Source organism: Muscardinus avellanarius (assembly GCF_963383645.1).
Source record: "Muscardinus avellanarius genome assembly, chromosome: 10".
NCBI classification, from domain to species: domain Eukaryota; kingdom Metazoa; phylum Chordata; class Mammalia; order Rodentia; family Gliridae; genus Muscardinus; species Muscardinus avellanarius.
Window position 1 is genome coordinate 12154283 of NC_137796.1, and position 21418 is coordinate 12175700.

General features: G+C 50.7%; 1 protein-coding gene across 5 annotated transcripts in view; it reads left to right on the forward strand.

Moving 5' to 3' along the window:
- Nucleotides 1–20455, forward strand: part of WDR59 (WD repeat domain 59) — a gene marked incomplete at both ends in the record, with an annotated part of 81437 nt that extends 60982 nt beyond the window's left edge. The window contains 9 exons of one of the 5 annotated variants that reach the window (XM_080702049.1): nt 307–363; nt 5676–5809; nt 6875–6956; nt 11437–11549; nt 13382–13532; nt 13626–13704; nt 14783–14909; nt 15492–15634; nt 20220–20455. In XM_080702049.1, the coding sequence (XP_080558175.1) occupies nt 307–363; nt 5676–5809; nt 6875–6956; nt 11437–11549; nt 13382–13532; nt 13626–13704; nt 14783–14909; nt 15492–15634; nt 20220–20455 (1122 nt within the window). The remainder of the gene's footprint in view (nt 1–306; nt 364–5675; nt 5810–6874; nt 6957–11436; nt 11550–13381; nt 13533–13625; nt 13705–14782; nt 14910–15491; nt 15635–20219) is intronic. The other 4 variants (XM_080702051.1, XM_080702050.1, XM_080702053.1 and 1 more) reach the window with 4 other exon arrangements.
- Between the last annotated feature and the right edge of the window lie 963 nt (nt 20456–21418).

Sequence of the window (21418 nt, forward strand, 5' to 3'; positions counted from 1 at the left end):
ACTTCAAACATTGACCATAGCTTCTTTGTCAGAGATGTGTTCACATCCGCCTTCTTGTGTCCTGAAATATGACCAAAGACCAAAGAAATTGAAGCCTGAGTCAGAATGGGGCGGGTTGGGCGAGGGAACCCAGATGCTGAGGTGCTGGGGTCCCAGTGTTTTAGTCATTCGGATCCTGGGTTTGTAGTGTGTATACCGTTTAATCCATCACATGTGTGGGAAGCTTTCATTTTACTCTATTTTTTCCCTTTTAATTTTCTCGGTGTTTTTCTTCCCTCCTCCTGGGTGTAACGTTTTCACGCACAGATGTCTCCTCGCTCTGCCCGGCGACGTTGGTCCATACAAGCAATTAACGACTTCCCGGTACTGTGCGCTGTGCAAATGCTCTCCTTAACTAATCCTGTCTCTACTCAAAGGCCCAAGAATAAAATGCCACCTGCCTGGCTTTGAGGAACCTGAAATGACAGGCTGGCTGGTTGTCAGGACCAGCAACAATAAATTCCACGCTTTGGGGGGTCAGGCCCCAAGGACTGCCCCCTTGCTCGATCATGGTGTTTCAAGTGGGTAAATGTGGCTAAGGACCATGAATGGACTCCTTGACAGACGAAAACTTAATATCGGGTTCTTGGAAGGAACCCCGATCGAAAGTCTTTAGCTCCCAAGATTTCCCTTAGAGCATTTATATAATCCCATGGCGCTTTCGAAAGCCTACCTTTGGCATGGGGGGAGCAGAGGAAGATATAAGAGGCTTCCACCATCTAGCCTCTGTTTTAATAGTCTTGGTCTAGTTCAGAGAGGGAGGTGCCCACCTGTTTCATTGGCATGATGCATACACGAGTTTTGTCCGTTGGGAATTTTCTAGAACAAATTTTCCCCTTCCCCTCAGTATTTCGCATTAAGGATAAGACCTCTGTCGTGGATAACCCCCTCTGCGTCTCTTTCCTTTCTGCTCACTGCTGTCAGCCGTCCCCCTCTTCTGTCTTCCTCTCCCGTTCCCTTCATGTTTCAGTAGTGCCAGTGTGACCTCAAGGCAGCCTTGAGGCTCTGCGCAGATTTCCTAAATGCTCAGAGGGACAGTCCTGTAGCCTCTTCACTCAAAACCCAGTCGAAATCACGAGCCGGATCAGCACGCACCACCGCTGCGCACGCCGCCGCGGCCACCTCCCGCGGGGAGCCGGTCCCAGCCCACCCAACTGCTGAATTTCCACCGATTTTCCACAAGTGCCCTTTTCTGCTGCTGCTTGCATAGGAACGCGTTTCGGCTCACTGCCTGCTCTGCTGGTTATTTACTGTTGATGGGGTTGCTGCGAAGCAGTTGGTGGCTTATTCTTGGGCCGTTTTTACATTTAACCCATTTTCTGGCATCGATGTTGCCTCCAATTGTAGCAGTGAACACTGGTGGCACAGTGGCGAGCTGGCTGTTGGTTGTCATTCAGTGCTGTTTGCACCAGTGCCTCCTTCCCTCCTTCCCTCCCACCCCCGTCCCTGTTCTCTCTGCCATACTCCGCCAACACGGTGCTGGGATGTCCAGAGGGGCGTCCCGGAGCTCATCACGTGATAATTTGTCTGTCTCGCTTCGTCTCTCTTCCTTCAGCCCCTTCTCATGAAGTCTGTGGGGAAGGGTTACTCTCTGTTGATGGAGGATTGACAAGACCTAAGAGAAATGCAGTCCTTTGCCTCCCAGAGATACCGGTTTTACGGCACAGAAAAGGATCCACACCAAAGCCCATCAGATTGGGACTGGAGCAGTGCAGGAGGGTCGGTGCTTTTAGATCATGGTGCCCCTCCCTAGCCCAGAAAGAGCAACCACACCCCAGCCTAGCGTGACCCTGTTCTCTGAAACCAAAGACTCCCCAGAGAAATCTGTGTGGTGTTACCTGATACTCGTCCCGATGAGAGAGACTCCTAAAATAGCCTGCAGGATATGAAGGGAGAGACTCTTAAGGGAAGTGTAGATGCAGCAGGGATGCTTTTTTGCTGCCAAAGCCCGGGAGGAAACACCCTGAAAATTTGTCTTTTCTTCTTGTGAGCAGCCATGACCCAAGGCCCCAGCTAAGATCCGATTTGAATTTTAGCATATTGTTACTGAAGGCAATCTCATTTAAATCTCCAGAATGACTGGTCGTAAGACAGGATTACTGGGTGATGCCTATGGGCTGAAGGGCAGATAACTCATATTTAAAACTACCAATCAAGCTGGGTACAATATCCCTGGGTTCAGTCCCCACTGCCGCAGGACAAACACACAGAAAACTACTAGCACTGTTCCACAATTGCTTCCGCAGTTGGATTCTTGGTGGCGGTTAGAATTGGAAAGGTCCCGTGTTGGAGAGCTTCTGTGTGGGTCCGGAGGCAACTGAGTGCAGGTTCATAAAGCGCCTCTATGTCCAGTGCAGATCCAACAGGAACGGCTCCAAAGCTGGCGTCCCAGGAGTGAGGCCTCAGGAAACACAGACTGTGATTTCCGTAATTCAGGAAAGATAATTGTACAAAAGTGATTGTCAAGACTGCCATCTTTTTATTTTCATCAGGCATTTATTGATGGCTTGCATTGGTTTGTTTTATGATCTCTGTGATAAGAAGAGATCCATTCGCAAGCGGGAGGAGAGTCCCAAGACATCTCGTTGGACTCTGAGTTTTATTCTATGTGGAAGTGCTTAATCCTGACAAATGCTTAGAAGGAGAGTAAACACAGAAGTGTGAGTTGCAGAGCCTCCAGCCAGCCTGAGCTACAGCATCATGGTCTGAATCTGGAAGGCTGCGTGGCTACAGAAGCTGGTCCTCAGCAGACTCCCCTGGCTTAGCAGGACGCAGTCACGATGTCTGGCAGAAAAGTGGCCGAGGAAGTGCCAGGATCTCCCTCGGAGAAAGGTGACGGGGTCGGCATCACTAGCATCAGAGGTTACTCTTCCTACATGCAGAAATAGACTAAGCGATCTTACTTTTTTCGTTGTAAATCTAAAAGCATATGTAATACCGAAAAGCAAGTTATTGGGCTTAGCAGCCTTACAGGCCTGTTCAAATCTCGACTCTATGTCTGTGCTCTGGAATAAGCCTCACATCCCCACCTATAAATGGAGGTGGTGCCCACCATGCCGCGGGGCTGCGGTGAGCTCCTGCCAGCCCGGAGTGGGCAGGCTATTAGCAGGAATTAACACAGTCGTGCAAACAACAGACAGGACTTTACATCCAGCGCCAAACATTGGTACACTTCCATTCGTCTCACCGTCCACTTGCCAGTGAGCCACTTTGGGCACATGAGCCTTGGTAGATTTAATAGTATGATTTGTTTTCTTTTTTTAGGTTTGCCTTAAAAGTCAGGAAGTTGTGGGCCTTTTCCCTGAGTTCCAAAAGCTAGTAGACCAGATTCTTCTCAGAGCCTCCATTTCCTTGAGCTGTGCAGCTGAATAAGCGCCCATGTGTCGCCCTGTTGTTCAGCTGCTCCTGTTTTCAGGAGCTCGAGTGACTTCCTCCTGTCTTAGAAGCCTTCCACCCAACCTGCAGGACCAACTTAGATGGATCATAGTCCGTTCCGGGTGGAATCTTTTTAGCATAGATTTTTCAGAAATCGAGTGCCCTAAGTCTTGCTGGAGATGGTCAGCCACGCGGGGCCTGTGGCTTGTTTCCAGCAGGCAAAGCACCTCGTGCCGCTCACTGTGCCTCAGGCTCCACGTGCACTCGGTTGCTCCCCTCCACCAAGTCCTGTGTAGCGTTGAGTGTGCACGCCGCCACATCTGTCTACTGTCAGTCACCGCTGCCGCTCCAGCCCCTTCAGACAGGCTGTCTGCTCTGCACCACGCCCTTTCCTTACTTGTACCCACGTCAGGATGTTTGTGGCTATTAGGATAGTATCTCTGCGAGTACGCAGGTAAATTTTCAGAAAAGAACCAGGGCACATAGAGAACTGAAGGCCTACCCCACAGCAGTGGATGGAGCGCCCCCTGTACCAAAGAACGACACCTTGTGTTGGATAAGTAGTAAATAGTAACCGGACTGCTGCTCAAGATCTTGAGATAGGTTGAGGCTCCAAATTGGTAATGGAACATATATACTTCTAAATGATGACTGCTAATTCACGGATGCTTCAGCTAAATTTCTTCATTAGCCTGACTAGAACAGAGTCCAGGTGTCTTGGATTTAGTAGGTTCCAAAATACATGCAAATCAAGTTACATGCACTGGGCACCTTTGGGATTACATGGAACATCAGTGGTCAGAAATGCCTGGATTTGGAGCAAGGCTAAGTCATAAAGAAGTGATTATGTCAGAATCACTGCAGCCGGGCGTGGTGGTGCACACCTATAATCCCAGTGCTTGGGAAGCTGAGACAGGAGGATTGCAGGTTTGAAGACAGCCTCGGCAATACATTGAGATTCTCAGCAACCTAACAAGACCCCGTTTCCTTACAAAGAATAAAAAGGACTAGGGGGCGTAGCTTAGAGGTAGAATGCCCTTGGGTTCAATTCCCAGTACCACAAAAAATGAAAATAAAAATAAATTTAAAAATCGCTTGTGAAAAATGAGTTTGCCAATAATCTAAATATTTAGTGACTTGGCCTGTGAGGCGGGAATTTCCTGCAACCTAGATTCCTGAGTTGATACACATTCATAGTAATTGTGTTTTTTAGGTTGCACTTCTTGTTTTTCACCCATATAGTTTCATTATACTCTTAGTAACTCATGAAATGAGATCGCAGAGCTCATCATTAACCATAAGTTATAGCAGGCAAAGGAGGGACCTGCAGATGAAAACCACAAAAATAATGGACTTAGCAGCATCCAGTTGAGCACAGGTGGTGGAGACCAGTTAACCTTGGTCTTCTGATGCCAAGCCGCAGGCCCTCTTCACTTGCTCCCTTATCACTCCTTTCCTTAGTCGAATCACTTTGGTGACCTCTTTTTTGAACTTCTGGAAATAAGATAGAGCTGGCTGGCAGTTTGGAGACAGCAGATGGAGCTAACCTCCAGTAGAGTTGTCTTCCAGGCTATTTCCCATTTCACACATACGGACCCTTCTCGTAGATAGCCACGTGGAGGAATGGCTTTGGGGAACTGGGACATTTGCTCATGAGCCCTCCCATCCATTATCCAAATCCCCCAACTCCAGCATTTCTGACCTTCTAGAATGATCTCTTTTAGGAATAATTCAGGTCTGCTAGAAAAAGAGGGTAATTCTCCAGCTGCCAGGTTTCTCTATCTTCCTCCATAGATTAAGGTTTGCAGAGCTCACACTGCTGTGTCAGAATTAAAATTTCAACAAACCCCATTGAAATTGCTTGAGGAAAAAAAAAAAAAGCTGATTCATTTCAGGCAAGGACTTTGAGGCTAATACTGAACTCAGCCTTAAAATTTCTCCCACATTTTGGGGTCTTCACTAACTTATTTACCTGCTGTTTAAAAATCTATTAATTCTGGCTTCCTGGATCCTCTTTCTGAGCACCTGCAGAATGTAGATGGCCCTGCAGTAGGTGCCTATTTTCCTGTTAGGATTTTGGATCAAGAAATCAGTGCCCTTGTCATCCTTTTATTTCCTACAGATGCTGATTCATGTAATTGTGGGCATGATGTAATTTAAAGTCTCTGCAAATTACCAATGACCCAAATATGACGTGCTCTGCAACTGTAGGTCGCCACGATTCAGTGCCCCCATTAGTTATATCTTGTCGTCTCCCCCAGAAATCAAGGAGGTGGAAAAGCAAGCGCGAGGGGTCGGACTCTGGCAATCGGCCCATCAAGGCTGCTGGGAAAGTCATCGTCCAGGATGTGTCGTGCCTCCTTCCTGTTCACAAGTCCCTGGGAGAACTGTACATGTACGTTCAAGATTTTAAGTACGCTGCGCTGATCGCTTAGTCACTTTTTATAAGTGTTGGAAGCTTTTCTTCAAAAACGGTTTTAGGGGAAGCACCGTGTATTAAGTTTCTGTTACCACATAACAAATGATCACAGAATTAGCAGCTTCCGATAGCACACATTTATTACCTTGCAGTTTCTTTAGGTGGCCAGTCCGGGCTTAGCTTTGCTGGGCCCTTGTTCCGGATCTCACCTGGCTAAAACTATGGCACTGGCCAGGTGGTTGTCTCTTGATGCTCAAGGCCCTAGCCGACCGCAGACACCGTAGTATCAGAATTCAGCCATGCTGGTAACTCTGGAATGCTCATGGGAATTCCATCTGCCTTGAGACCAGCAGGCATAGCTCACAGGCCTTCCCCCACCTGATTATGTCAGGCCTGTCAGAGTCAAAGAAAAGAAAGTCAAAGTCAGCTGCTTAACTAAATCATCATCAGTACAATATCCCATCAGAATACACTGGTCTCACTTACCTTTTGGGGAGAGGATTATGCAAGGTGTGTATGTCAGGGGGCAGGCATCCTGAGGACCATCTTAGAATCCTACCTTCTGCACTCACTAAGCTAAGCACATGGAAGGAGCGGCTTTGGTTGCAGGGAAGCGGGAGGTAGGTGGCCAGCAAGTCGAGGCCGGTCTTTGGGTTCCTTACCTGTCCTGAACTTGAACACATGACACACTGTTTGTGGTGTCAGCACAGCACAGTACTCTGTAGAAGTCACAGCCAGAGCCGCACATACGTAAACTCCTCAAGCCTTGGGAACTCCATGGAAAAGCAGGTTGGCAAATTAGATTTGAGGATGGCATCCTCTACTTCAGAATAGTGAGCGATCTCACCCTCCCTCGGCAAAGAACATCAGCCCTAGTCAACCCGTCCCCCGTGTCAGCTAGAAAGGAGCTTGAGGACCAACACAAAATTAAAAAAAAAAGAGCGAACACCAGAAAGGCAGTTCCTAGTCTGTGAAACCAGGAGGCACTAACTTAGGAAGCCTGAGTAGAAAGACACCTTTTTATTCTTTTTTAATTTCCAGCCTGAATGTGAATGATATTCAGGAGACGTGTCAGAAGAACGCCACCTCGGCCATGCTGGTGGGGAGAAGGGATCTCGTCCAGGTATTGTGCTTCCTGCCCCATGGAGCTGTCTGTTAAGAGCGAGTGGTTTTCGCTTGATAGTGGTGCTTTAAGCAACCATAAGGTATTATTCCTCCTATTTGCGATTTCTTTTCCTGTTTTTTTTTCCCACTCTGTAGGGCTCGGGTGGCTTTCTAAGTCCCCAGAGGCCAAGGTAGGGGGGCGCGAGTTCAACTGGGAGGGGCAACATAGCGAGACCCTCTTTCAAGATGAAGAGCTGGGGATGGAGCTCGGTGGTAGAGCACGTACCCAGCGTACGCGAGGCCCTGGCCCGTCCCCAGCACGGCAAGCAACACAGAACTGTATCTTACAGAAGTACCAGAGTGTCCTTTAGTTAGAGGTGTTTGATTGTAAAATATGATTTCGTCTTACAAAAATGAAAACATTCTTCATCTTTGCAGGAACGCATCAGTGTATTAAAGCGAGTTGCTGACATATGCGTATTTATTTAAAATATACACGTAAGCAGTTGGGCATGGTGCGGCATGCTTGTAAACAGGAGGATCGCAGGCTCCAGGAGAGCTTCAGCAATAGTGAGATTCTCATCAATAAACATAGGGCTGGAGGAGTAGCCTAGAGGTAGAATGCCTCTCAGTTCAATCCCCAGTACCAAAAATAAAATGTGTGTGTGTGTGTGTGTCTGTGTCTGTGTCTTTGTGTGTGTGTGTCTGTGTCTGTGTCTTTGTGTGTGTGTGTGTGTGTGGGTGGGTGCACCAGGCATGGTGGCACACACTTGTAATCCCAGTATTTGGGAGGCTGAGACAGGAGGATTGTAGGTTCAAGGATAACCTCAGCAACCTAGAGAGACCCTATTTCAAAACAAAAAATAAAATAGGGCTAGGGGATGTAGCTCAGAGGTAGAATACCCCTGGGTTCAATTCTCAGTAAAACACACACACACACACACACACACACACACACACACTTGTTTTTTATGATACTGGTGATTGAACCGTTCTACCTCCAAGCTACATCCCCAGCCCCCCCCCCTTTTTCAATATGAGGGATTGAACCCAGGAGCATTGTACCTCTGAGCTATATACTTCCAGCCCTCTTTATTTATTTATTTATTTATTTATTTTTATTTATTTATTTTTTTGGTGGTACTGGGGTTCCTGGAAGCCCTTCTACCTCCAGGCTACACTCCCAGACCTATTTTTACATTTTTATTTGGAAACAGGGTCTCCTAAGCCAGCGTGCACGGCTGGCTTCGAACCTGCATGATCCTCCTGTCTCTGCCTCCCAAGCGCGGGGATTACAAGCGTATTTATTTTTTTAAAACAGGGTCTCTCTAAGTTGATGAGAGTCTTACTACTTGCTGAGGCTATCCTCAAACCAGCGATCCCCTTGTCTCAGCCTCCCAAGTACTGGGATCACAGGTATGTGTCACCACTCCTGTCTCTCCCCGGCTCTTTTTTTTTTTGTTTGATTTTGAAACAGAGTCTTCCTAAGTTGCTGAGGCTGGTCTTGGACCTGTGATCTTCCTATCTCATCTTCCCAAGTTTACAGGCATGTGCCACTGTTCCTGGCCCCTATATTGTTTTTATTTATTTATTTATTATTATTATTATTTTTTTTTTTTTGGTGGTACTGAGGGTGGAACCCAGACGCTTTCTACTTCCGGGCTATACTCCCAGACCCATTTTATATTTTTTTATTTGGAAACAGGGTCTCACTCAGTTGCTGAGAGCCTAAGTAGCTGAGGCTGGCTTCGAACCTGCGCGATCCTCCTGTCTCCGCCTCCCAAGCGTGGGGATTACAAGCGTGCGTCACCACTTCCCCAGCACAGACCCTATTTCAAAAATAAAAAATAGGGCTGGGGGTGTAACTCAGAGGTACCAATCAAATAAAAATAAATAAAATGTACCATTCAGTGGCTTTTAGAGTGTTCAGAGTGGGGCAGTCACCACCACAAGCACTTTGAGAACATCTTCGTTACTCCCAAAGGAATCCCAGCTCCTTAGCTGTCTGCGCTCAGCTGTCTCCACCAGCCCTCAGCAGCCTGCTTTCTGTGTCTGTTGCACCTTGTCCTTTACTTGAGCAATAGAAATTACTAGTGGTTCTGTCAGCTCAGTATTTTCCCTTCTAACCCTCCAAGTGAATCAACTCTAAGGCCTGTCCTTGATTTTTATCTGATTTAAAAAATCCTGAAGATTTTCATTGATCTTCTGGTAAACACTGTCAAGTCTCTGCCCGAAGCTGTTTTAAGAGAAATTCCGTGATGGATCAGGCTCTTTCTGGAAGGCCCCAGCTGCCTAGACTTTGTGAACACCAAGAAGGCAACTGAGATAACAGCCGCATGGGCGCCGTGGCACGCCCGCTCAGCCAGGCTCGGCCTCGGTGTGAAACGAGCGCCCTGAGGGTCATTCCTCCCAGGCACAAGAGGGTGGTAATTAATTAATTTTTATGGTACTGAGGACTGAACCCAGGGGCATTCTACCACTGAGCTACACTCCCAGCCCCATATTATTTTACTTTATTTTTTGTGGTATTCGGCATTGAACCCAGGGGTAGTCTGCCTCCAAGCTATACCCTCAAGACTCTTTTATAACTCTTTATTTTGAAGCAGGGTCTCACTGCGTTGCAGAGGGCTTCCTCTGCTGCTGAGGCTGCCGTGAACCTGCAGTTCTCCTACCTCACCCTCCAAGAACTGGGTTTCCAAGCATGTGCCACCACACTCAGCTCTTCATTTTTATTTTTGAAACAGTCTCGCTAAGTGGCTGAAAGTCTTACTAAGTGCAGGATCGGGTCTTGAATCTGCAGTCTTCCTCTCTTGGCCTCCCAGGGACTGAGATTACCGGTGTGGGCCACCACGTCCTGCCTTTAATTTCTTTTAGCAACCATTTGGCGCTTACAGAGATGACGTAAACTCCAAGTTTCATCCCTTCAACAATACCTGTATGTTGTTGCTACGTATTTTTGTGCCACATGATTTCTTGATTTTGCATGTCCGATGTTTCTGTTGCTCAGCGTTTTTATTTGTTTATTCTTTCTTCTAAAAGTATCCGTTCGTTGATTCAAATTTAGTGTCTTCTTCCTTCAAGCTCTCAGAGTCTAGTACTTTCCAGTTAATGGGCATATAATTGTGCGTTGCTATTAGAAAAGATTTTCCAGAAGTATTATTCAATATTCAAAGGTATCAAGGGTACCTGCAGTCAAAGTATTTGGGAGGCCGAGGCAGGAGGGTCATAAGTTTGAGGCCAGCCTGGGCAGTTAGTGAGAGCCTGTCTCACAAAGGGGGAGACTCGGGGTGTAGCTCAGTGGTATTGCGCCCCTGCGTTCAGTCTCTAGAAGCATACAAGGAAGGAAGGAGAACAGATAGGAAAGACATAGGAAAGGAAGAGAGGGAGGTCAGGAACTTTGTTTATGGCATGATATATTTATCTTGCCCCTTGGAGTTAATAGACACCGAAAGGACAAGTTTCTGATGACTCCAGGTCCTGTGAGATTCCACGTTTGGAGGTATTCCTCAGATATGATGTCAGCAAAAAGAAAGCCGCTCTGTTTAGTCTGGGCCTGTTCTTCCTTAGCTTTAGAGAGTACACCAAGACCTTTATAATGAAGATAACAAAGTGGTTTTTTTGGTCCTGGTATTGAACCCGGGGACATCCTACCTCTGAGTCACAGGCACATTCTTTTTTATTTTTTACTCTGAAACAGGGTCTCGTTAAGTTGCTAAGAACCTCAGTAAGTTACCAAGGATGGCCTTGAACCTGTGATCTTCCCGTATCAGCCTCCCTAGGACTGGGCTTACAGGTGTGCCCCACACTCCGGGCTCTGACTTTTCCTTTATTCGGGCGAGGGGCAGGTTTTAAACATGATGCCGAGTGCTTTTCTTTGCTCCCTGCTAGCCCAGGTCACCAGGGAAGCTCAGAAAGTCACGAGTCAGTGGTTACATCGACAGCCCTTGACATTCTTGTGCTGTCGTTTCTCGAAGTTTACTTAATGACCGTGGTTGCTGTGGTTGTTGTTCAAGGCTGGGATTAAAACCAGGGCCTTGCGCACACTAGGCAAGCATTGTACCACCGAGCTGCATCCCCGGCCCTTTAATGAATGTCTTAAGGCTAGTGTTTCTTTTATTTTTATTTGGAAACAGGGTCTCACTGAAGTTGGTAAGAATCTCACTACTTGCTGAGGCTGTCCTCAAACATGCAATCCTCCCGTCTCAGCCTCCCAAGTACTGGGATTACGAGTGTGCACCACCGTGTCCAGCTAAGACTAGTGTTTCTCAAATTCTGTAGTACGCACAAATCCCCTGAGAATCTTTTGAAATGCAAATTGTGACTCATAGCTCCAAGTGGGGCCTGCAGTTCTGTTTCATCATGTTCCCAGGAGTGTCCTGCGCTTGGTGCGGTGGCTTTTGGGCGTGGATGGAGGGTAGACAGACAGGTTCCTTCCTGGCTTCTGTTCCTGTCCTCACCGGTTTGAGTTTGCGTCTGACTTTGATCTTTGATCCATCCAGGTTTGGTCGCTGGCCACTGTAGCTACAGACCTGTGCCTTGGTCCGAAGTCTGACCCGGATTTGGAGACACCCTGGGCTCGACATCCATTTGGGCGGCAGCTGCTGGAGTCCCTGTAGGTGCTGAGAGCTGAAGTGAGGCCCGTGCGTGCGTGGTGTCCACGTCGGGTCTGTAAGGCGTTACCTGAGAAAGGCGCCGAGGCCAGGGAAGTGGGGAAGCAGGGTCTTTCCTTTTAGAGCTGAAATTGCCTCTTGCAGACTGAACAGAGCAGACAAATCTATTCCGTATCACTTAAACAAGGACGAGAGGCCCCTAGACATGTGTTTCAGAGCCAGACCGTAGCTGGCCCGTCGCAGCAGTCTGCACACAGGCGTTGAGCTGGGGAGAGGGTGAGGTTTCCCCCTGGATGCCCTGGGCCAAGGCCCAGGGAGGAGACAGAGGACCGCGTGTTAGGTTCGTGTTCGCCCAGTACCAGGACGCGCTCACCCTGTCGGGCAAGTCGTGCAAACATTGAATTGATGTCCAGTTTATTACACTGAAACATAGCCAGCTGGAATTATGATATATAAAATAGTTTGACACCAAATAAAACCACTCGAATCTCTGTAACACGGAGGCTCAGGGCCGGGGTGAGGGAAGCCCCTTCCTTCAGGCGGGGATGCTCCCCCGAGGGGGCGCCTGCGCACGCTGCTGCCTCACACACCAAGGCGCAGCTCGTGACGTTTGCTCTGCGCCTGTCAGATAAGGCTTCAGTTAACAGTGAGTGCGAAAACCCTCAAGATGTTGGGCACTGAGTGGTAGGAGGCGTCAGGAAAGTCTCGGATCCCTACCTCATGCTCTAGGGTGATGGTCCTGAAAAACAGAGGGCTCAGGAGTACCTCAGAGGTTACCCCTCCTGTCGCTGGACATGGTGGTGCACACCTGTAACCCCAGTACTTGGGAGGCTGAGACAGGAGGATCAAGGTTTGAGGCCAGTGTGTGGTAACTTAGCAAGACCCTGTTTCAAAATAAAACAGGGCTGTAGCCGGGCGTGGTGGCGCACGCTTGTAATCCCCGCGCTTGGGAGGCAGAGACAGGAGGATCGCGCAGGTTCGAAGCCAGCCGCGCGCGCTGGCTTAGGAGACCCTGTTTCCAAATATAAAATGTAAAAAGAGGTCTGGGAGTGTAGCCCGGAGGTAGAAGGGCTTCCAGGAACCCCAGGACCACCAAAAAAAAAAAAAAAGAGAGAGACCCTGTTTCCAAATAAAATATAAAAAATAGGTCTGGGAGTGTAGTCTGAAGGTAGAAGGGCTTCCAGGAACCCCAGTACCACACACACACACACACACACACACACAAAAAAAAAAAAAAAAAAAAAAAAAAAAAAAAAAAAACAGGGCTGTAGCTGTAGCTCAGAGGTAGAGTGCCCTGGATTCCATCTCCAGCACCACAAAGAAAAAGAAATTTTCCTTGTTCATACTTAAGAGTTCATACCTAGAACCCCAGGTCCGGAGCCACTGGCCTGCTCGCCACGTTGCGGCAGCGCCGCGTTCTCTGAGTACCGTCTTGTAGCTTCAGGTTATGGGAATGACGAGTCTAGGAGCTCCCCTAAAGCAGTGAGAGTCCTCCTCGGAGCTGGGGAGGCTGGCTGAGCGTGGACTGCCCGGCTCAGACGCTAGGTTCGTCGGCCTGGCTCCCGGGGAGAAGCGCCCTGGTGTGCGGCCCGGCCTGGGTGCCGGCCTCAGCGTTCAGGTTGGGCGTCGAAGGCATTTGTGATGCTTTGATGGCTTTTATTCCGGCACAGATGTAGCCACACCCAAGGCAGGCGAGCCTGGGTGTGCGGCAGGCCCAGCTCACAGGTTGGAGGCAGGACGGCGCGGCCTCCTCCCTGGGCGGTGTCTGGTGGCCACGCGCGGCCTTCCTCCGAGCCGCTCTTGACGCCCTTCCCTCCTCGCGTCTCTTTTCCAGCTTGGCTCACTATTGCCAGCTCCGCGACGTCCAGACCCTGGCCATGCTCTGCAGCGTCTTCGAAGCCCAGTCTCGGCCGCAGGGGCTGCCGAGCCCCTTCGGGCCTTTTCCTAACCGGGCTTCTAACCTCGTGGTGTCCCACAGTCGATACGTGAGTTTGCCTCTCGGTTCGCGTCTGGTTTTCCCCCACGTAGCCTTCGCGCGGAGCAGCGTCCTGATGCCGGTGTGTTCCTCTGCCCCGCAGCCCAGCTTCACCTCCTCCGGCTCCTGCTCCAGCATGTCAGACCCAGGACTCAGCACCGGCGGCTGGAACATAGGTCGGTGTGCGCGGTGCAGACGCGCCCTGCTTTTCTCTGTTGCTTACATCTCTCTCAATTTAGTGCGGGAGGAAGGCTGTCGAGGCCAGCCCTGGCTGGCGTTTGGAAGGCCTCAAGCCTTGCTGGGTGGCTTTCTGGCTCGTAACCTTGAGAAACCGGCCCTCAGCTCTATCGCCTCACCTTTCCTCCGAGCCAAGCTTTATCGTTTCTCCTTCACGAGACCCTCTGACACTTCCCATCGTCCACCCCTTCCCCGAGCGCCTTCAGTGTAGACAAGTAACGCTGGACCCGTCTTTACCCGGCCGTAAGAGTCTGTTTCATGAACAAGGGTCTTTGTATTTCCTAGAGTTTTTAAATTTTCTTTTCAAAATTATTTTATTATTTACAAAAATAGTACTTGAGTCGGGCATGGTAATCCCAGCTTCTCGGGAGGCTGAGGCAGGAGGGTACTGAGCCCAGGAATTGTAGGCCAGCCTGGGCAACATAGCAAGACCCTGAGTCTTAAAATAGTAAAGTAAACCGGGCGTGGTGGTACACACCTGTAATTCCAGGACTTGGGAAGCTGAGACAGGAGGATCACAGGTTCAAAGCCAGCCTCAGCAACCTAGTGAGACCCTGTTTTAAACTAAAAATAAAATAGGGCTGAGGATGTAACTCAGAGTTAGAATACCCCTGGGTTCAGTCTCCAGCACACCCCAACACACAAGAAAAAGAAAAAAGTAAAAGTAAATATAGCCAGGCATGTTGGCGCATACTTATAATCCCAGTACTTGGGAGGCCGAGGCAGGAGGATCGCAGGTCGGAGGCCCCTCAGCACCATAGTGAGATTCTCAGCAACCTAGCAAGGCCTTGTTTCAAAACAAAACAAAAATTTAAAGGGCTGCGGGTATAGCTCATAGGTAGAATGCCCTGGGTTTTGATCCCCAGTAACAAAGAGAGAGAGAGACAGACAGACAGACAGACAGAGATAAAGCTAGGAAGGAGTTCTGTGTGGTTCTGTTTCTCAGAATCTTCCAGGGCGTCAGCTGGACGCTGCGGGGGTTCTCAGGTGCGACCTTCTCACCGTCTTCCCCTGCCCCTCCAGCGGGGAGAGAGGCCGAGCCCACCTCTTCACCCTGGGGAGAGCCTTCGCCCGAGGAACTGCGCTACGGGAGTCTGACCTACAGCGACCCTCGCGAGCGGGAGCGCGACCTGCATGATAGGAACAAGAGGTGACGGCCTCCCGGAGCCCCGTTCTCCCAGAGCGCGGCCCTGGCCGCAGGGGAGACGCATGAATCCTGGCAGGTGGCTCAGCCCGGAATCCCAGGACTTGGGAGGCTGAGATGGCAGGATCGTAGGTTCAAGGCCAGCCTGGGCAGTTTAGCGAGACCCTGCATCAACGCAGAAAAAAAATAAAAGAGGGCCGGGCGCGGTGGCGCACGCTTGTCATCCCCGCGCTTGGGAGGCAGAGACAGGAGGATCGCGCAGGTTCGAAGCCAGCCGCGCGCGCTGGCTTAGGAGACCCTGTTTCCAAATAAAAAAGTATAAAAAATAGGTCTGGGAGTGTAGCCCGGAAGTAGAAGGGCTTCCAGGAACCCCAGTACCACCAAAAATAAAATAAAATAAAATAAATAAAATAAAATAAAATAGGGCTGGAGTTCAGAAGTAGAACGCCCCTGGGCTTAGCCCCCAGGACAGCACACAGCGCGAGGGAGGGAGAGGGAGAGAGCTGCTGGAAGAAAGATCTGGAAGGTGCCGTTTAGTAGGGATGTGCGTTTCCTGGAACTGACGGGAAATCTTTGAATTTTACCCAGGCTTCTGGACCCTGCCAACACCCAGCAATTCGATGACTTTAAGAAATGCTACGGAGAAATCCTCTACCGCTGGGGGCTGAGGGAGAAGCGGGCGGAGGTGCTCAAGTTCGTGTCCTGCCCCCCTGACCCGCACAAAGGGATCGGTGAGTACCGCCTTCTCTCCTTTCCTGTCGCTCGCCGAAGGGCCTGTCATTTAAGCAGTCCACAGCCTCAGCCTTGGGATGAATTTTTTGCTTCTCATTCATAAGAAATTTCTGAAGCATTTTGAGTCTGTTCCAAGCTTCTGTAAACGCTTACTTTTTTTTCTTTTTTTGGTACTGGAGATTGAACCCAGGGACATCCTACCTCTGACCTATACCCCCAGCCTTTTTTACTCTTTGTTTTGAAACCAGGCTTCAAGCCAGGCATGGCGGCATGCACTTGTATTCCCAGTACTTGGGAGGCTGAGACAGGAGGATCTCAGGTTCACGGCCAGCCTCAGCAATTTAGTGAGGCCCTCCACAGCTTAAAATTTAAAAAAAAAATAGGGCTCAGGGTGGTAGCTCAGAGGTAAAATGCCCTCAATAGCAAAAAAAAAAAAGAAAAGAAAAAGAAAAAGAAAAAAATGACAGAAACAGGGTCTCACTTAGTTGCTGAGGGCCTCGCTAGATTGCCTGAGGCTAGCCTCAAGCCTGCAGTCTTCCTCTCTCAGCCTTCCGTGTACTGAGATCACAGGCATGCACCACCGTGCCCGGCTGACCCTTAGATTTGATAACAAGACTGATTTTTTATTGTATCAGAAGTAGCGTTAGATATACAGTACTCAGAATTGATTGGAAGTGGTGATGTTTACTTATTTATTGAACTAATATGGATCAAGTGCTCTTAGGCACAGCGCTCAGTGCCTGAACATTTCTTCCCCTCATGGAACCCACCGCTGAGTGGGAGAGAAAAATTAAGTAATTACAGATTGCAGCAGATATTAATGAGCGAGCAGAAACGCCATCGGGGCAGGGAGGGCGGGAGGGAGAACTTCCTAGGTGCTGCGCGGGTGTGTTGCAGAGGTTTCCCCGAGGAGCTGAGGCCACGGCGTGACTAGGAGGCCCAGGAAGAGCAGCGAGGGGCAGGCGAGCCTCGCGGAGGGCGCAGCCGCAGAGCGCCACTTACCGTCCTAGTAGGCGTCGGGAGGCCGCGGGGCCAGAACACAGCGGGCCAGAAGAGAGGGGCCCAGAGGGCAGAGAGGAGCCAGGCCACGTGCAGAGGACGGGGCAGTGGGGCCTCCAAAATACCCAAGAACCATCTCCGCAGGGCATGGCGGCCATGCCTGTCATCCCAGTCCTTGGGTGGCTGAGACAGGAGGATTGCTGGTTCGAGGCCAGCCTCAGTAATGTAGCAAAACTCTCAGCAACCTAGGGAGACCCTATTTCAAAACAAAAAGAATAAAAAGGGCTGGGGGTCTAGCTCAGAGGTAGAATGCCTGTGCATTCGACCCCCGTACCAAAAAAAATTTATAACCCAGAATTTGGAACCCAGATTATCCAGTGTGTGTGAAAATAAGCCTTCGGCCTGCTCAGAAGGAAGACTGGATCCAGGCCAGGAAAGACGGGGCGGGCGTGCTGGTGGACGCGTCCCCACGGCAGACTAGAGAGGACCGGAGCGGCCCGGAGCGCGCCCCTCCACGGAGAGGGCGCCGAGACCGCCATCCGCGCACTTCAGTGCTCAGCGCCTTTTATATTTGAGGGAGAGCTTGGAGATGAATTATCGATGAGCTCATAGCAAACGAAGCAAATGAAAAACAGACACGCACCAGCTCTGGGGAAAACAAAATGTTCACAAAAAGAAAAGTGTCATAATACATGGCGTGAAGGGTGTTTACCCAGGTAAATAGTGCCTGGGCAGAAGAGGACCCACGTGGGCAGCGGGAGTTGGTGCAGGGGTGTGTGCGTGTGTGTGCGTGTGTGTGCGTGAGTGTGCGTGTGTGTGCGTGAGTGTGTGTGTGCGCGTGTGTGTGTGCGTGTGTGTGTGTGTGTGCAAGTGCAAGAGATCCCACCGTGGGAAGCCACTTAAATGTGGAATTTAAGAAATAGCTTTTGCCTAGCATGTGCAAGGCCCAGGTTTGATCCCCAGCACTGCAGAGGAAGGGGGAGGGAGGGAGGGAGGAGGGAGGGAGGGAAGAAGGAAGTAGTTTGCCAAGTGTGGTGGTACACACTTGTAATCTCAGTACTTGGGAGGCTGCAACAAGAGGATTGCAGATTTGAGGCCAGTCTCAGCACCTTAGAAAAGCCCTGTGTTTTGTTTATGGTACTAGGGATGGAAACTGGGGGCATTCTACCTCTGAGCTGCACCTCCAGCCCTTTTGTGTTTTGAAACAGGGTCTCACTAGGTTGCTGAGAGTCTTGCTAAGTTGCTGAGGCTGGCCTCAAACCTACAATCCTCTTGTCTCAGCCTCCCAAGTACTGGAATTAGAGGCATGTGTCACCATGCCCAGCTCAGCAAGACCCTGTTTCAAAATAAAAAATAAAAAGAAGTGGATTTGTAGCTTAGAGGTTGAATGCCTCTGGTTTCAATCCTCAGTGGAAAGAAAGAAAGAAAGAAAGAAAGAAAGAAAGAAAGAAAGAAAGAAAGAAAGAAAGAGCAGTAGCTTTATAAATGTGTGTTTAGAGATGAGGACGTAAACACAGAAGCGTCAGTTAAAGATTCCTCCAGGAGGAGGCCCGGCGGGAGTGCTGAGTTTATAATAAGATGCGGGGACCAATTTGACTCCGTAACTAGTGTGTGCATGTAGTTTCAGTGTCAAAAACCAGAATAATACATAAATTTCAACAGCAAATAACAAGAATTATCCTAATATGACTGACTTCAGCGTACGTTTTTGAAGAGATGCCGAGACATAAAGTGCTGCTTGGAGCCGGGCGTGGTGGTGCCGGCCTGCGATCCCAGTGCTTGGGAGGCTGAGACAGGAGGATCGCAAGTTTGAGGACAGTCTCAGCAACTTAGGCCCTCGGCAACTTAGTGAGACCCTGATTCCAAATAAAAGGTGACATAGGGCTGAAGGTGCAGCTCAGAGGTAGAGCGCTCTGGGTTCAGTCCCCAGTGCCCCCCACACAGAAAAAGCTATTTAGGCAGTGTATTTTTTCATAGCATCTAAATGAGGAAAGGATAGGAGAGTAATGATAGCCTGGAGAGGTTTGTCTTTTCATATTAGTTTTTAGGAAAACATATAAATCACAGAGATGTGGAACCGACATATCAGTCCGTCAGTCAGCCGAGCCCTGCTGGCGCGTCCGCTCTTGGGATGTATAATTTCAGAGTTTAGGCACAACTCCTTTTATCTCGGCTCTCAGGAAGCTGAGACCGGAGGCGCGAAGGTCGGAGGCCGGCACAGAATCCCGGAACTCAGGGAGCCGAGACAGGGTCGCCAGTTTGAGGCCAGCCTCGACAACTCAGACCCTGTCCCAAAATCAAAACCAAAATAGGGCTGAGAGTGTAGCTCAGTGGTAGAGTACCTCTGGGTTAATTTCCCTGACCATACGTAAACCTTTTTCCTCGTGAAGATTTATGCAGTGTTTAGTAAGTAATCCTATCGCAACATGGTCCGACTGTTGAGGGAAGGGCAGGCGAGCCAGCCTGCAGGCCTTGCGTGGAGAGGCAGCCCGCCAGCAGGGGCTTCGGGGAGGGAGGCGGCCTCCAGGGCCTCCTGGGCCTCCAGGGCCTCCTGGGCCTCCTGGGCCTCCAGGGCCTGGCGGTGCTGTGGGGGAGGAGGGCGAAGGAGGCCAGGGCACTTGCCAAAAGGTCTCTATAGGTTGGTCAAAGGGGAAAGTTCAGCCAGAAAGGGGCAGAGGTCCCGGGCCTGGGAGGAGAAGGCGGAGACCCAAGGCGGTGTGCGTGTGGGTGGAGACCCCAGGACCAGGGGGGGGCGCCGACAGGGAAGGTGGAGGAAGCCGTGGCCTGAGCCCCGCCGAGTAAGTCCAGGGCCGCCGCCATCACCGGACTCAGGCCGGGCGGCAGGATTGAGGCCGCGGCCTGGGTGGGGCTTGCAGGGCCCGGCAGCCGCGGGGCTGCGGGGCTGCCTGGCACAGGGAGCGGGGCCTCAGGTCTGCCCCAGGAGGCCGGCCGGGCCGCGGGGACCCACCCCGGCCGGGGCAGTGGCCGGCTGCGGGGACGGGGGCTGCAGAGTTGGAGAGTCCGTCCGTCCGTCCGTCGCTCCCCAGGCTTTCTGGGTCGTGGTTTTCTCAGGTTTCCTGACTCGTGCCATTCCTCAAACAAACTGTGTGACGGACGCGGGCAGCCGCGGGGCAGGAAGAGGCGTCAGACAGCAGCAGCTGCGAGGGCCGGGAGCAGCCCCTCCGGCGACGCGCGGCCGCGGCTCCCCTGCGGTAGTCTGGCCTGGGTTCCAGAGAGGGGAAGCCACGGGCTATAGAATTTGAAGGGGAATACTGTTGGTGTTTCTTTTCTTTCCTTTTTTATTTTTGTGGTACTGTAGATTAAACCCAGGAGCATTCTACCTGTGAGCTATACCCCCGACCCTGTTTTTTTTTTTGAAACAAGGTCTCACTAAGTTGCTGAAGGTCTCTCTTAGCTGCTGAGGCTGGCCTCGAACCTGCACTCCTCTCGTCTCAGCCTCCCAAGTAGTGGGATTACAGGCTTACACTACTGTACCTGGCTGAGAGGACAGCTTTCTTACCCAGCCAGCCCCGGCTTCCTTTCTCAGGACCAAACTCACCCCGCCTCTCCTTTTGCCGTCTCCAGAGTTCGGGGTGTACTGCAGCCACTGCCGGAGCGAGGTCCGGGGCACGCAGTGCGCCATCTGCAAAGGCTTCACGTTCCAGTGCGCCATCTGCCACGTGGCCGTGCGCGGCTCGTCCAATTTCTGCCTGACCTGCGGGCACGGGGGCCACACCAGCCACATGATGGAGTGGTTTCGGACCCAGGAGGTGTGCCCCACCGGGTGTGGGTGCCACTGCCTGCTGGAAAGCACTTTCTGAGCTCCGGGTGGAGGTGGTGTCCGAAATCCTGGAGGACCCCACGAGTGCCGCTAAGACGTCTCTGCCAGGGGTGGCCCCCAGAACCCGGCTTGTCCACGAGAGACGGAAGCTGTGCCCTCAGACTGCGCGGCATCTGCTCCGGCGCCTTCCTGCACCGCGGCCCTGGGGAGCGCAGGCTGGCGCAGAGCTGGGTGTGCGTGGAAATTTACACGGAGAAAAGCGCTGTCCCCAGGGCAAACCCCGGAGCAGGCTCTCCTGACACCGGCGCACCCCGCCGGCAGCTGCTGGTCCCCGAGCCGAAGGACCAAGGAGAGCCATCTACGTGGAGGGTCTGTGACTTCAGACACTGACTCTAACAAGCTGACGGACCGTGGCCTTCTGAAATAGGATGTTAGTCGGACGTGGTGGTGCGTGCCTGCGATCCCGGTATTTGGGAGACTAAGATAGGGGACCTCAGGTTCAAGGCCAGCCTCAGCAACTTAGCGAGGCCTCCAGCAACCTAGTGAGTCCCTGTTTCAAAACAAAAACTAAAAGAGGTGGGGGTGTAGCTCAGAGGTAGAATGCTCCTGGGTTCAATCCCCTGCACCAAAAGCAAAAAAGGTAAAATATCCTAAAAGTGTAAATATGTGATATACTTAAGAATTCTTAAGATTTATTTGTTTTTATTTCTCCATCAGCTGTTTTCCCTTGACTAATAAAATTCTAGTCATTGTTTGGGGGAAAAAAAACCAGAAAACTGAACATCTCGGTGAATCATCTTTACCCGACTTCTGATCGAAGCTAGCGGTTTCGGATAGGTCCCAAATCAGTGTGCTCCAGTTTTTAAAGGAAATGCTCATTTACTTTGGTCATCTGGCAGGAGAAAATAGAGCTCGACATGTAAGGTTCTTCACAGCCCTGAGCGTCCTATAATTATTTCTTCTGGCAAAGGAGGAGGCTGCCTGGCGGCTGGGTCTCGGCTCC